The 15,230-nt window shown below is 40.4% G+C and overlaps 1 protein-coding gene across 1 annotated transcript; it reads right to left on the minus strand.

Annotated features, from left to right (window-relative positions):
* Positions 1–7,192: 7,192 nt before the first annotated feature.
* LOC124032188 (45 kDa calcium-binding protein) lies at positions 7,193–14,684 on the minus strand. Its single transcript, XM_046344384.1, has 7 exons — positions 14,491–14,684; positions 13,843–14,213; positions 11,239–11,375; positions 10,077–10,190; positions 9,003–9,161; positions 8,617–8,792; positions 7,193–8,365 (listed from the first exon to the last, which is right to left on the minus strand). Exons 2-7 carry the CDS (start codon positions 14,160–14,162, stop codon positions 8,189–8,191), a joined length of 1,083 nt encoding a protein of 360 aa, XP_046200340.1. The 5' UTR covers positions 14,163–14,213; positions 14,491–14,684; the 3' UTR covers positions 7,193–8,188.
* Between the last annotated feature and the right edge of the window lie 546 nt (positions 14,685–15,230).

Raw genomic sequence — 15,230 nt, forward strand, 5'->3', positions numbered from 1 at the left:
GCATTTCAAGGTCCTGGAGTGGCCTAGCCAGTCTCCAGATCTCAACCCCATAGAAAATCTTTGGAGGGAGTTGAAAGTCTGTGCCCCAAAACATCACTGCTTTAGAGGAGATCTGCATGGAGGAATGGGCCAAAATATCAGCAACAGTGTGTGAAAAGACTTACAGAAAACGTTTGACCTCTGTCATTGCCAACAAAGGGTATATAACAAAGTATTGAGATAAACTTTTGTTATTGACCAAAGACTTATTTTCCACCATCATTTGCAAATAAATTCATTAAAAATCCTAAAATGTGATTTTCTGGATTTGTTTTCCTCATTTTGTCTGTCATAGTTGAAGTGTACCTATGAGGGAAATTACAGGCCTATCTCACCTTTTTAAGTGGGAGAACGTGCACAATTGGTGTCTGACTAAATACATTTTTGCCCCACTGTAATTGATGAAGAAAGAACAATCTGGCTTTATGCGTTGTTGACACATTAGTAATAACATCTGGTGAATCTTAGATATGATTGACTATAATGACCTCATCCTTGATGATAGTTTTCTTATGTTTGTTGATCTTTCTAAAGCTTTTGACACTGGGAAAGCAATACGTTTTTTGGGGTTTGGTGACTCTTTTTTTAAAGCAGTCCAAACTTTATATAGTGGTTGTACTAGCTCTGTAAAATTAGCTCACGGGACATCCCAAAGATGTAATATTGGGCATGGCATTAGGCAGGGCTGCCAAATTAGTCCGTTTTTATTTTTATTGTTTACACAAATTATGACTCTTCATATCAAGAAAGGGAATTTTCAAGGTGTTTCAGCACTTGGAAATGAATTTAAACTATGTCAACTGGCTGATGTTACCACCATATTTTTGAGAGACAGGAATGAGGTTTCTAAAGCAGTTTCCTGTATTGGAGACAATTCCTTAGTTTCGGGTTTGAATATTAATATCAAGTCAAGTCTTATTTCCACTCAAGGATTGTGTTTTACAGGAAGGACATCTATTAGGACATCTACTTTGTGCATGACACAAGTCATTTTTCCAACAATTGTTTACAGACAGATTATTTCACTTGTAATTCACTGTATCACAATACCAGTGGGTTAGAAGTTTACAGGCACTAAATTGACTGTGCCTTTAAACAGCTTGGAAAATTCCAGAAAATTATTTCATGGCTTTAGAAGCTTCTGATAGGTTAATTGACATAATTTGAGTCAATTGGAGATGTACCTGTGGATGTATTTCAAGGCCTACCTTCAAACTCAGTGACTCTTTGCTTGACATCATGGGAAAATCAAAAGAAATCAGCCAAATACCTCAGAATCTTTTTTGTGGAAGGCTACCCGAAACATTTGACCCAAGTTAAAAATTAAAGGCAATGCTACCAAATACTGATTGAGTGTATGTAAACTTTTGACCCACTGGGAATGTGATGAAAGAAATAAAAGCTGAAATAAATCATTTTCTATACTATTATTCTGGCATTTCACATTCTTAAAATAAAGTGGTGATCCTAACTGACCTAAAACAGGGAATTGTTACTAGGATTAAATGTCAGGAATTGTGAAAAACTGAGTATAAATGTATTTGGCTAAGGTGTATGTAAACTTCCGACTTCAACTGTACAATGGGGGAAAGCATGAAAAATTGCTAAAAAATGTTGTATCAGTAAGGTAAAGGAAGTTTAATTTAAAATGTTACATACCTTTTGGAAAGGCTAAAGCTGAATATCTGAATATCAAGCTGAATATTGACTATAAATGTGATTTCTGTGGAATGGAGACCCTGTATTTATAGTAGAATATTTTGAATTGACATTCAGAATTTTATTACAAAAAAATAGGACCGGTTATACAATTGGATGGTTTTGATATAATGATTTATTTCAGAAATTCTGACATTGATGAAGATGTAGTGATTTTAATTCAACTGCTATAATATTAGGTAAATTTCATAATCACAAATGCAAATGGTCTAATTCAAAATCTAACTTTTTTCACTTTATATATTAATTTAAACAATATGGTACTACTTTTAACTAAATTGAAAAACAAAAAGGCAATTAAAACTGGTTATATTACTAATGAATATGATTTGTTTGTTTATGATTCCTGGCAATGTAAATAGGTTTGTACGTATGCTTGTTTGCATGTGACTATCCCTCTTTTGTTTGTTGACAAGGTAGTCTTGTCAAATAATTAACATCCAATCACATTAACAGTTACTATATTGCGGGGATTTCACTAACGGTCCGGTCCATATGTAGCTGCTGCTCATTCCGTTTGCTCGAAAATTGATAAATGGTAAAAAATAAAATAAAATGTAAGGCACATACCAGCTCTACAGCTACTACCAGCAGTACTACGCCTGCACCTGTCAACGACACAAGTTGTTCTGCTTCCACGAGCACATCCAATGCTAGCATCAGTAATTCTACATTTGTTGTTAGCCCAGCTAGCATGGACACTGACAATTATGAATCTGATGCAGCCGAAGAGCTACTGACCCCTTACTTTTCTTTACTGACAATAATTTTCACTTGTCTGACAGCGTGCATGATGACGAGTTTCTCACACGACTGGCCTATCTGGGTGAGGTTTTTTTCTCGCCTGAATGATCTGAATCTAGGATTACAGGAACTCTCCGCCACTATATTCAATGTGCGGGACAAAATTGAGGCTATGGTTAAGAAGTTGGAACTCTTCTCTCTGCATTAACAAGGACAACACACAGATCTTCCATCATTGTATGAATTTTTGTGTGCAAATGAACTCAAGTTTACGGACAATGTCAAATGTGATATAGTGAAGCACCTGAGTGAGTTGGGTTCACAATTACGCAGGTACCTTCCAGAAATGGATGACACAAACAACTGGATTCGTTATCCGTTTCATGCCCTGCCTCCAGTCCACTTACCGATATCTGAACAAGAGAGCCTCATTGAAATTGCCACAAGCGGTTCAGTGAAAATGTTATTTAATCAGAAGCCACTCCCAGATTTCAGGGTTGTGCTGCGCTCAGACTATCCTGCATCAGCAAATCGCGCTGTTAAGACACATATGCCCTTTGAAACCACGTACCTATGTGAGAGTTCATTCTCAGCCCTCACTAGCATAAACTAAATACAGGCACAGACTGTGTGTGGAAAATGATTTAAGACTGAGACTCTCCAATACATCCCCACATTGCAGAGTTATGTGCATCCTTTCAAGCACATCCTTCTCATTGACCTATGGTGAGTTATTCACCATTTTCAATTCACAAAAAATATTTAATATGTAAGATGGTTAAATAAAGAGCAAAATTATTGATTATTATTATTTGTGCCCTGGTACTATAACAGCTATTTGTCACTTCCCACGAGCTGGGTTGTGACAAAAACTCACACTCATTCTTATGTTTAATAAATGTATTGTATAGTGTGTGTATGTGGCAGGCTTACAATGATGGCAAAAAACAACATTTGAGAGTGAGCTGACCCTGGTGCTAGAGGGGGTACGCAGCTGGAGGTTGAATGTTTGAAGGTGTACGGGACTGTAAAAAGTTTGGGAACCACTGGAGGATTCACAATTTATGCAAATATAGGTATGATATCTGCTACATATTCTGGCAGATTAAGGGAATCCCCTTGATCAGAAAAAGGAGACAGGTAAACTATGCATCAGAGCACTCCACAGCTGTCATGACCTGCATAGATATCAGTATGATCATCATTTCTAATCCCCCCCCATTTATTCCTTGTGATGCACAATACCCTATCCTGTGAGTGGTTCATGAATAGTATTTTATTAGGATCCCCATTAGAAGCTGCTAAATCAGCAGCTACTCTTCCTGGGGTCCACACAAAACATAAAACATGACATAATACAGAACATCAATAGACAAGAACAGCTCAATGAATTAATTACATAAATATAAAATAAGAATACACACTTTCATACACTTATGCCTTAACAGCCCATACAGCATATACTCCTAATCATCATCAATGTTGCCGGCAATACTGCAGCCACTCATATTTTTTTCATACTTTGTAATCGTTTGCTCTATTGCTACAATCGCTTTCTTTAAACAGGCTCTGAAATCCTAATGTCACAGCACCAATGTTCTGTAAACACCAGAGAGAATCCCACAACATCAGGAAGTCAAAGTGTTTCACACGATACAATAACCATCGGTGTCCTCGGTCCTTTCCTCTTACGTAAATATAATTAACATTTGAGTCTAGCGACCCTCAACTTTGCACAAACAGAATAATGCTGAGTCATGCGTTTACAGCAGCACAGTAGCCTATGGTACCTTTTCCAGCTGCTTAGGAGGGTCCTCTGGAGCAACATGTAAATCCCCAGTGTCTTTGGCCCTCTTCCACACACTCTGGTAAAGATTGATAGTGGCCATCTTGATTGTGCACAACAGAAGTGTCTTCTTGGCAGCTGTGTTCTGAATGTGGGCCCATCTTGATTCCTGTATATCAAGAGAGAAATGGTAATAATTTGATCAAACCCTCTTTGATTTCAGACTCTCTTAGTAACCTGGCTGGTTTCCCCAACACAGACTAAAACTAGGAGGTTCAGTGGTAGATCACCATTCAGTTAGCTTTTATGTCCAGCACTAGCTTTATTCATCTGTGTCCGAGAAACTGTGTCCCTCAGAGATAAATCACCATAAAATACACATTATAAGGAGAGTGATCATCTCATGTCTCACCCAGATGATGCCCTCAGTGTGGGACTTGTCCAGCTGGCTCTGTAGCTGGGCCAGAGTGTTGTAGTGCAGCAGGGTGTCGTTGCTCTGCTCTGTGAAGGGGGTCAGCTGGGCTCGGGCTTTCTCTGCGCTGTCCTGGTTCTGCTGGGTAGTGGGCACCAGGTCTTCCCGAGCATCACGTGTCGTAGCGAGACATCACCTGTCGGGCCTCCTGAAACATAGAGAGAAAAAATCAGCCCTAACTTTCCTAACAGCTCAACATCGTTTCACCTCGTTGTCCGGAGATCATGGGTGAGTATAACAAGTTTATCTCTGAGTGTGAGGTCATGGAAGAGTATGACCAATTAATCTCTGAGTCTGACTGATGAGTAGAGAATATTGTTTAGGCTAAGAAGTGATAGCAGAAGGCTCATGGTTTGTGTTTGTGTAGGTAGAGGAAAGTAATACATTCATGGAACAGATAGAAGCTGCTAACATTTTAGGAGAAAGTTCCTAAAATATCTAGGTTAAATGTCACATTTTTACTCACAACAGGTCATCTCGAAGGTTCTCGCCAAAATATATGAAATAGTTGGACAAATTTACTGACATGTTTATAATCTAGTAATAATATTTTTCATAGACAATATATTAAATGTCAGGAATTGTTTATAATTAACTAATAATATTTTTCATTTACAATATATTAAATGTCAGGAATTGTGAAGAACTGAGTTAAAAATGTATTTGGCTAAGGTGTATGTAAACTTCCGACTTCAACTGTATAATTCAAGGCCTAATGAGGCCTAATGTTTTTGTTTTGACTATTTCTGTGGGTAGCTTTACAAAGCCAATGCAGTTCACAGAATCGAGTCAAAATATAACAATAGTCTCATAGCAACTACAACTATTACAAATAAAAACAGAATGGAAAGAATAATGGACAGAATAAAATGTATTGTTTTCTGGCAAGCTCCAGTAAAAGTTGTATAATTTAAAATGCCTAGCGAAGAACTATTGGCCATCAAGTTAGTATGCAAAAATGTTGAAATATATATTTATTGAGGCATAAAACATTAGGGTACAGACTATGGTCAGAGATTGATAAGAAATATTTATTGTTTAATCTGGAATACAATGTATAGCTAAAGCGTTGTCACATTCTGATAGCATGAGCTTTTTCTTTTATAATTTCAATTATATGACAGGATCGAAGTTACTGATGTATTTCCACAGGATATTGTCCTTGAAGCAGGAAAGCAGTTGATGAATGCATATTACACATACAGTACCAATCAAAAGTTTGGACACACCTACTCATTCCAGGGTTTTGATGGAGGCATCAAAACTATGAAATAACACATGGAATCTTGTGGTAACCAAAAAAAGGTGTTAAACTCAAAATATTTTATATTCTTCAAAGTAGCCACCCTTTGCCTGGATGACAGCTTTGCACACTCATGGCATTCTCTCAACCAGCTTCATGGGAAATGATTTTCCAACAGTCTTGGATTGGAGGTGTTCCCACATATGCTGAGCACTTAGCTGCTTTTCCTTTACTCTGTGGTGCAACTCATCCCAAACCATCTCCTTTGGGTTGAGGTCGGGTGATTGTGGAGGCCAGGCCATCTGGTGCAGCACTCCACCGGTCTAATCTCTGATTTCCACCGGTCTAATATCCATTACTCGTGTTTCTTGGCACAAGCAAGTCTCTTCTTATTGGTGTCGTTTAGTAGTGGTTTCTTTACAGCAATTCAACCATGAAGGCCTGATTCATGCGGTCTCCTCTGAACAGTAGATGTTGAGTTGTGTCTGTTATATATAGTCTGTGAAGCATTTTTGGGGGCTGCAATTTCTGAGGCTGGTAACTCATCCTCTGCAGCAGATGTAACTCTGGGTCTTCCTTTCCAGTGGCGGTCCTCATGAGAGCCAGTTTCATAGTGCTTGCTGTTTGTGCTTTGAAGAATCTCAAATATAAAATCTATTTAGATTTGTTTAACACTTTTTTGGTTACTACATGATTCCATGTGTTATTTCAGTTTTGTAGAAAATAGTTTAAGAAAAACACTGGAATGAAGTGGTGTGTCTAAACTTTTGACTGGTACTGTATATTACAGAGCTTTGTCAAAGTATGACATGGGGTACAAACTTGGCTGAATTGGTAGGATCCACAAGGAAGTAAGGAATTTCTCAATGAAAATTAATATCCATCTGGTATTTAAGTTCAACATTTGCAGAAATGGGAAAAAAACAAATAAGCATTGAAAAACTAAAAGTACAACACTGGGAAAATAAAGATTTTTTTCTTTACATACTGATGTAACTGCTTTGAGAGTAAACAAAAGACTAACAAATAAATAAATAAGTTAATTTCTTACACCAGTCTCAAACAAAGATATGGACAATTGACACAGGCAAGGTACCCAGAGGGCTCATGTCAAAATCCTGCAAAAACATTCTAAACTAAAAAAATATTTCTCCAACCCTGATTACAAGCTCACCTCTTCTTTACTTTCAGTTATGACATGTGTATCAAAAACAATCAGACCCATGCTAATTCATTTGTAATGATTGTATCAGATATCTAACAGAGCTTACATATTTTTGGAAATGCAAAACCCCAGTTGGAATTATAGACAAAGGCAAACAAATGTATGGAAACAATGAGACATTTTTGCAGTAGAGGTTTAAAACACCATAATTCTGACATAAGCACTCATTTCAAAGAATAAGATGGATCATAGAATCATCAACACCTATCAGGACATAGCAGTGTGAACTTCTTACCAAACCGACAAATGTCAAACAATTGTTTACAAGGGCAGCAAGCACGTAGTCATTGAGTGTGGAGAGTACAGTGGTTACTGGGGTTCAGCTCAGTGGTCAATATGATTGATGACTTGGTAAACAACAGTTACATCCGAGCAACATTATGAAATGTCGAATGTGATGGGAAATCCAAAGAACGAAGATATTTACATTCTTTACAGTTATGCAATTTAAATCATTTTGCAGTAAAAACAGAACAGTTCTGCACTACTACAAATATTGTAGGCCCAATTGTGTAAGTTGTCCTTACACCTCAACTACTTCACTGGAGGGGGGGGAATGAATCTTGTTCCAATTACTCAGACATAAATTTCACAATACATCAAACACAAATGAATCATGAAGTTGACGCTGTGTCTAGAATGCACTGAAAACCCAAAATGCATTATCATACATGAGATAATACAACTTAAGTCCCACTGTAGACAGAAGGCAGACTTTGGCAATGGTTCATTCTGATGTTTAGAAGAGGCAGACAGTCCAGAAATGAAGGATGTTTTATGCCTTACTTTAAGAGTCACTGGGGGAGGCCAGGTCACTCGGCTGGGGCTAGGATTTAAACACAGAATTGCACACTAGAACATCAGGCTTTTCTTTTCATCAATAAGACAGACCTGTCCTTAGAGAAGACTTATGAGGATGCCCACATTAGAAGGGAAAGGGAGTATTTTGTCAGCTTGTCTTCAGAACTCCTCGTGAACATTCCGGGCATAGTCCATGAGCTTGCTGCCAGTGAAGTATTCGCTGTACTTGAGAATCTCCTCCAGCTCCAAGTTGTGGTTCTGGTTCTCGTCGGCCACAGCGATCATCTGCTTAGCCTCGTTCAGCGCGTTGTACTCGTTCATAGGGTCCATGTACTCCTGGAGAGTAGTGATGGCATGAGGGAAAGACAGGGAAAAAGGATGGAGATTAGCCTAAAATGTTCATGGTTTACTCTGCAACTATAAAATGACACTATCCTATACAAGGTCCTGCAGTGTACCCAGTGGAAAGAGTCCTCTGTGACATGATATATGTTCAGTCTGTTCACTTATAGGCCTTTACGACCCATCATAAACCTAGCGTTTGTAGGGTTTTGTAGCTATGAGTTATTCTAACACAGGACACTCACCTCTAGTTCCTCCATGGTCACGATGCCATCGTGGTTTCTGTCGATGACCTCCTCAAACTCCTTCTTCCTCTCTCGTACCCAGTCATCGTCGATGTCCTGGGCCTGCTGGTTCTCCACAGTGCCCATGGGCAGGGAGATGAACTCAGACAGAGTCAGCTTCTTGTCGCCGTCCTGGTCTTTAAAAACACAAAATAAATATCAAACAGCATTAGATTAGATTTTAAAGCTTTTCATGATTGATCATGGGTCATTCACAATTTATGTATTTATTCTGTGTACTTTAATCAATTCTAATTTTCTTATTCAAATCATTGTTTTCACAAAACCTAGTTATGGCATTATGTATACACACTAACTGAATTCAAATCATATGAGAAAGTACATACCAAGGTCACGAACGATCTCCTTGACCATGTATTTGAGCATGCCTTTGCTGTGCTCGGGATGCAGGAAGGAGAGAAACTCTTCCTCATTCAGCAGCTGGTCGGCTGGGGGGTTATCAGCCTGAAACCAACGGTCCTTCAGACTCTCCAGCACCTCCTGGGCTGCAGGGATTCAAATAATAAGGTAATTTGATAGTCCACTGAGACACATTCAATACAAGCATTATTGGCCGAGCAAAATTAAAAAGACTTATCGTGATCAGAACATTAAAACATTTGGAAAAGTAGGATATTGGTTTGGGGGAAGGTTAATTTGTTTTATTTAAATAAATCACTTTTTACCCCTTTTTGTCTCCTAATTTCATGACATCCAATTGGTAGTTAGTATTGTCCCGTCGCTGCAACTCCCGTATGGACTCGGGAGAAGCGAAGGTCAAGAAGCATGCATCCTCCGAAACACGACCCCGCCAAGCCGCACTGCTTCGTGACACACTGCTCGCTTAACCCGGAAGCCAGCTGCACCAATGTGTCGGAGGAAACTCCGTACAACTGGCTACCTGAAGTTAGCATGCATGCGCCCGGCTGCCACAAGGAGTCACTAGAGCGCGATGGGACAAGGACATCCCAGCCGGCCAAACCCTACCCTAACCCGGATGACGCTGGGCCGTTTCCGTCGCACCAATGTGTCGGAGGAAACGCCGTACAACTGGCTACCTGAAGTTAGCATGCATGCGCCCGGCTGCCACAAGGAGTGACTAGAGCGCGATGGGACAAGGACATCCCAGCCAGCCAAACCCTCCCCTAACCCGGACGACGCTGGGCCAATTGTGCGATGCCTCATGGGTCTCCTGGACACAGCCAGCTGCGACACAGACTGTGATCATACCCGGATCTGTAGTGATGCCTCTAGGACTGCTATGCAGTGTCTTAGACTGCTGCACTACTCGGGATGCCCTGGGTAGGTCAATTTCAACAATAGCATGTTAGGATGTGGTAAGAAAATAAGGAATCCTGATTAACCAGGAGAAAAGAATGGACTACAGATAAAGTGGATGATATTGTGGTGGACTAACTTACTCTCCTCGTCCACCTTCAGTTCTTCACTGTTCTTTATCTTGTCAGCCATTTCCTTCTCATTGAATCCTTTGCTGGCCAGAAACTTCACCCGGTATTCATCCCACGTCACATGTCCTATGGTGAGAATAGATCAGTTAGGGGACTGGGGCTTGACTGTGTAGGAAGAATTTTGAGCCCGATGTGAGAAACAGTGCTGTATTGTCATCAGGTCTGAGCTAATTGTGGCACACAGATCAGCTATAAGGCCTAACAGTAGGACATCAGTGTTGGTAACAAAAATTGCTCTTAATAAATAGGTGACCACTATGGCTGTGTATCATTAGGGAACACCTACACAAAATGAAAACTAGTGGTTCTTGTTGGGGGAAAGAGAAAGTTAGCCTAGGTCAGGGCAATATGGCTTAAAAATATATATTTTTCTCAACATTATGGGTGATTCACAACATACAATATTTCTAATGTGAAATTAGACCAAATATAAGTCCCATTAAGAATGTAATATAGAATCAAATAGTTTAACCTGCTTTTTTGCAATATGACTGATCTGGCTTTCAAGTCGGTCTGTGAAATTGTCCTTTTTGTAACAAATTTAACTCTCATTCACTAATAATGACTAACTTCTTATAGCAGGCATTATAGAAAAGTAACACTCAAACAACCTCTCAAGCGCAAGTCCATGTTCAAGTGAGTAGCTAGCTAATCTTTATAGTTCAAGTTCAGCCAACTTGGATCTATTTGCTAGATAACAAGGTAGAACACTAATTGTTATGAACTGGGGACCTTCTGTCCATCTCCAACTGTTTAAACAGCATGCTAGACTGACCATTTTGTTCAGATGTTGAAATCAGGTGGCCTACCTTATTTCTCAGGATAAAAATGTGTTTTATGCTTATTGCACATTTATAAAAACACTGCTAGTGGCACATGGTACCAGATGTGACAAACTGAGCATATATTTTCCACAATCAATGTTCATTGTAGTGTTTTAGTAGCGTCTTCTCTGCATGCAATTAGAGTAGTTGAGACATAAAAAGATGGAATGGTTAGAAATTTTAATTCAATATATCGCCCAGCCCTAATGTAATTCCATCCTGTTGCAGTCCGTTTTCTTCTATTTAGTGCCTAATGAATAAGACACAGATAATTGTGTACTCTCTCTTACCATCTCCATCTGGGTCCACAGCATGGAAGCTCATCTTGTTCTCCCTCACAGCCTCCTGGAAGTGTTCTTCTGTCTTCTCCATGATCCAGCGCTGCATCTCTTTGGCACTGACGCTCTTGTCTTTATTAAAGTCCACCCTGAGATTGGTAGACAGGAAAGTAGCCAGCAGATCTTCAGTTCTACATTTAGGTTATTTAGCTAGCAGACGCTCTTATACACACACAACTTAGTCGCGTTTTCAAACACAAACACTCAACTGGAGTATCAAGTTCAAGTAGTTTATTAAAATCCACTATCATATATCTGCTTCAGCCCCAAACCCAGATCATTTTGTATAGTTCTACAACTGAGTAATGCAACCATACCTCAAAATATGGTTTCAACGGTTTAAGCTTTCATGTTTTTCCAACACAGTCATTCCTTTTGCATATAGGTTAACATAATGTAACGCTAGTAAGGATTTGTCAAGGAACCTGCTTTTCTGGCAAGTGGACATTTCTCAAGGGTGACAAGTAGGATTAAAATCTCTGTACTGTTTTGTTTCAACGGTATTTATAAATCAGCCTCCTAGCATTTACTACATGGTACCTAGCTTACCCAGTATGGGGTAGACGAGGACAGGTATTTACTTAGACTGCTGTGGTTGATCTATTACAGGTGCACTCACCTCCATGTTCTCAGGAACACTGCGTTGCTTATCATAACAGATAGCCTATTTGTTTATGCCCCCTATTCTTTGAAATAGGAACTGGAGCATGAAAAGGTGTACACATTAAATAGTTTTTCTGGTACTTTTGTATACTTTTTAGCCAGTAGTTCTGAAAGTAAAAGCCAAAAGTGGTCACCGAAAATTGTTACATCACTTACACAAAAGTATGTGGACATCCATTCAAATGAGTGGGTTTGGCTATTTCAGCCACACCTGTTAATGACGTGTATAAAATAGATCACACAGCCATGCCATCTCCATGGACAAACATTAGCAGTGGCACGTCATAGGATGTCACCTTTCCAACAGTGTGTCAAATGTTTGCCCTGCTAGAGCTGCTTCGGCCAACTAAGTGCTGTTATTGTGAAGTGGAAATGTCTAAGAGCAACAACAGCCCAGCCGTGAAGTGGTAGGCCACACAAGCTCACAGAATGGGACCGACGAGTGCTGAAGCATGTAGCGTGTAAAAATAATCTATCCTAGGTTGCAACACTCATTACAGAGTTCCAAACTGCCTCTGGAAGCAACGTCAGCACAATAACTGTTTGTTGGGAGCTTCACGAAATGGTGTTTCATGGCCGAACAGCCGCACACAAGCCTAAGATCACCATGCGCAATGCCAAGCGTTGGCTGGTGTGGTGTAAAGCTGGCCACCATTGGACTATGGAGCAGTGGAAAAAGCATTCTCTGGAGTGATGAATCACATCTGGCAGTCCAACGGACTAATCTGGGTTTGGCGGATGCCAGGAGAACGCATCCTGCCCGAATGCATAGTGCTAACTGTAAAGTTTGGTGGAGTAGGAATAATGGTCTGGGACTGTTTTTCATGGTTTGGGTTAGGCCCCTTAGTTCCAGTGAACGGAAATCTTAATGCTACAGCATACAATGACATTCCAGATGATTCTGTACTTCCAACTTTGTGGAAACAGTTTGGGCATGACCCTTTTCTGTTTAGCATGACAATGCCTATGTGCACAAAGTGAGGTCAATACAGTACTGGTTTGTTGAGATCGGTGTGGAAGAACTTGACTGGCCTACACAGAGCCCTGACCTCAACCCCATCGAACACCTTTGGGATGAATTGGAACACCGACTGAGCCAGGCCTAATCGCCCAACATCAGTGACAGACCTCACAAATGCTCTTTTGGCTGAATAAAAGCAAGTCCTCGCAGTAATGTTCCAACATCTAGTGGATAGCCTTCCCAGAAGAGTGGAGGCTGCCATAGCAGCAAAGGGGGAACAACTCCAGATTAATGACCATGCTTTTGGAATGAGATATTCAACGAGCAGGTGTCCACACACTTTTGGTCATGTAGTGTACCACATCATTGCTCTCTCTCGCTCTGCGTGCGCATCTTGCTAGCTGTCACTCAAATGGTTGTGGGGCTATAGCTCATTATCTAGAATTCAAATTGTTAGGGGGCTGGCCTATGTGGGGGGAAATGTAGGGAAAATGGTGCAGCAAAGCTTCCAGAAAAACAATTGCTTTCAAACGCGAGATTTTGTGGCTGTGGTAAGACAGTAATTCAGCACATAGAACATGCATGCATGAACTAGACATTGACACATCCAGCATGAAGTAGAAGGTTTATAAAATACATAGTAGTTGGAAAAATTCCAGAGGCATATATTTAACTGGATGTGTTTAGACTACATAGACAGTGGACTCTTCAATTGATCACAATTACAACCTTGCATCTACACACCATTTCACAATTTGGCCTAAACAAAAGTCTACTGCAAATGAAGGCAACATGGTGAAAAAAATCCAACACAGACACACTACAAAGCTAAAGCTGTGTCATCAGGTGAATGTACTCAACTCAGAGTTGAAGGTAGTCAGCTGTACATGACTCACGAGTCATGAAATTGAAAGCCAGTAATCCCCACTTACTTGCTGAAGATCTCAATGAGTTTCTTCCTGTTCCTCCTGGGCTCAGAGTCCTCCTCAAACTCTTCCATCTCCTTACCCAGGAACACCTCCTGATGGAAGCCCTTATTGATGTGACCATCCATCTCCAGCTTCACCCCATTTAGATGGTCAGGGGGAAGGATCTCATTCTCCTCTTTACTTGTGGGGTTGTTTTTGTCCTTCAGGGCTGACATGTTAGCTGGCCGGGCATGGACGTCCATGGTGTTGTGGAGCAGGCAGAACAGGGCCATGGACACAGCCATAAGGTGCCTGCACCAAGCCGTCCTGCAGTACATAGCCATGGCTTCTTCCAAGTGCAATGGCCTTGCTTGCTCAAGGGCTGATTAACACACCTGTCAACACGACATTGGGTAAGTTTGCCATGTCGCTAGTTTCCATCATCACTGACTACTATTAGCTAGTGTTCTTACTAGCTACATTTCTTAGTTAGCTAGCTACGAAGCCCAACACAATGCGTATAACTAGCCAGGCAGGTCTTATCCGGAAGTGCTCTAAATGATGCACTCACATAACGTTAACAAGGCAGCACATAGTTAACGTAAGCTAGCTACATAAGACAGCAATAGCTAATCGTGTATGAGGACAGCTGCCTCGCCAACGTTGACCTACCTGATTTTGAGCTCCAACGCCACAAATTTGGAACGTAGCTCGGAAATAAATGCCAGCAAATGGAAGAGACTGCCTACCTACCTAGCTAACAATGACAAGAATGCGTCGTCGTACGAGCAAAACAAACCGACCAACCACAACTGTCAGATTGGTTCTATTTCCTGTACACGTGGCTGCTCCAAAGTTCACGCACGACAGACCCTCCTCTTTAGACTTCAACTGCGGAATCGATGCTAGTGGTGCGCGGGTTAGCTGTTTGCTCATCATCCGCACCTGCCAGCAATTGGTAATAACCCATCCACAACCGCCAAATAAATGTGACAAAGTCCAAATCTGAGGTCAGCACTCAACCCTAATCCACAAATATATAACATAGGCTACAGTCAAAGACTGCATAACGTTGCCTGATATAGATGTTTATGTTTATAATTTCTGACATTTTGGTAGGCTATTTGTTAGTCAACTTGACTATAATTAGATACGTGTAGCTTATCTTTTGTCATTATGTTCCCCTAGAAGTTTAAATAAAAATTTGCTCAACATAATAATGTAATGGATCGATAGAATGAATGCTTCAATCTAGTTGACATTGGTAACGTTTTCATCTTTCGCGGACGTTTAGGGACTGGGGAGAAAATACAATAAAGCAAAAAATAAATGGCAAAGATTTTCTGTGCAAAATGTCCAAATAACATCAACTTCACCGGTTCTAAGGGAAAAGGAAGCTGTGAAAACGACCC

This window comes from Oncorhynchus gorbuscha, linkage group LG03 (genome assembly GCF_021184085.1).
Source record: "Oncorhynchus gorbuscha isolate QuinsamMale2020 ecotype Even-year linkage group LG03, OgorEven_v1.0, whole genome shotgun sequence".
Lineage (NCBI taxonomy): Eukaryota > Metazoa > Chordata > Actinopteri > Salmoniformes > Salmonidae > Oncorhynchus > Oncorhynchus gorbuscha.

Coding starts and splice junctions, on each gene's coding strand:
- LOC124032188 (XM_046344384.1), bottom strand. CDS start 14,162: ATGGCTATGTACTGCAGGACGGCTTGGTGCAGGCACCTTATGGCTGTG. Junction 10,191..11,238: donor TGTGGACCCAGATGGAGATG/GTAAGAGAGAGT, acceptor TTCTCACCATAG/GACATGTGACGTGGGATGAA. Junction 8,366..8,616: donor TGACCATGGAGGAACTAGAG/GTGAGTGTCCTG, acceptor ACTACTCTCCAG/GAGTACATGGACCCTATGAA.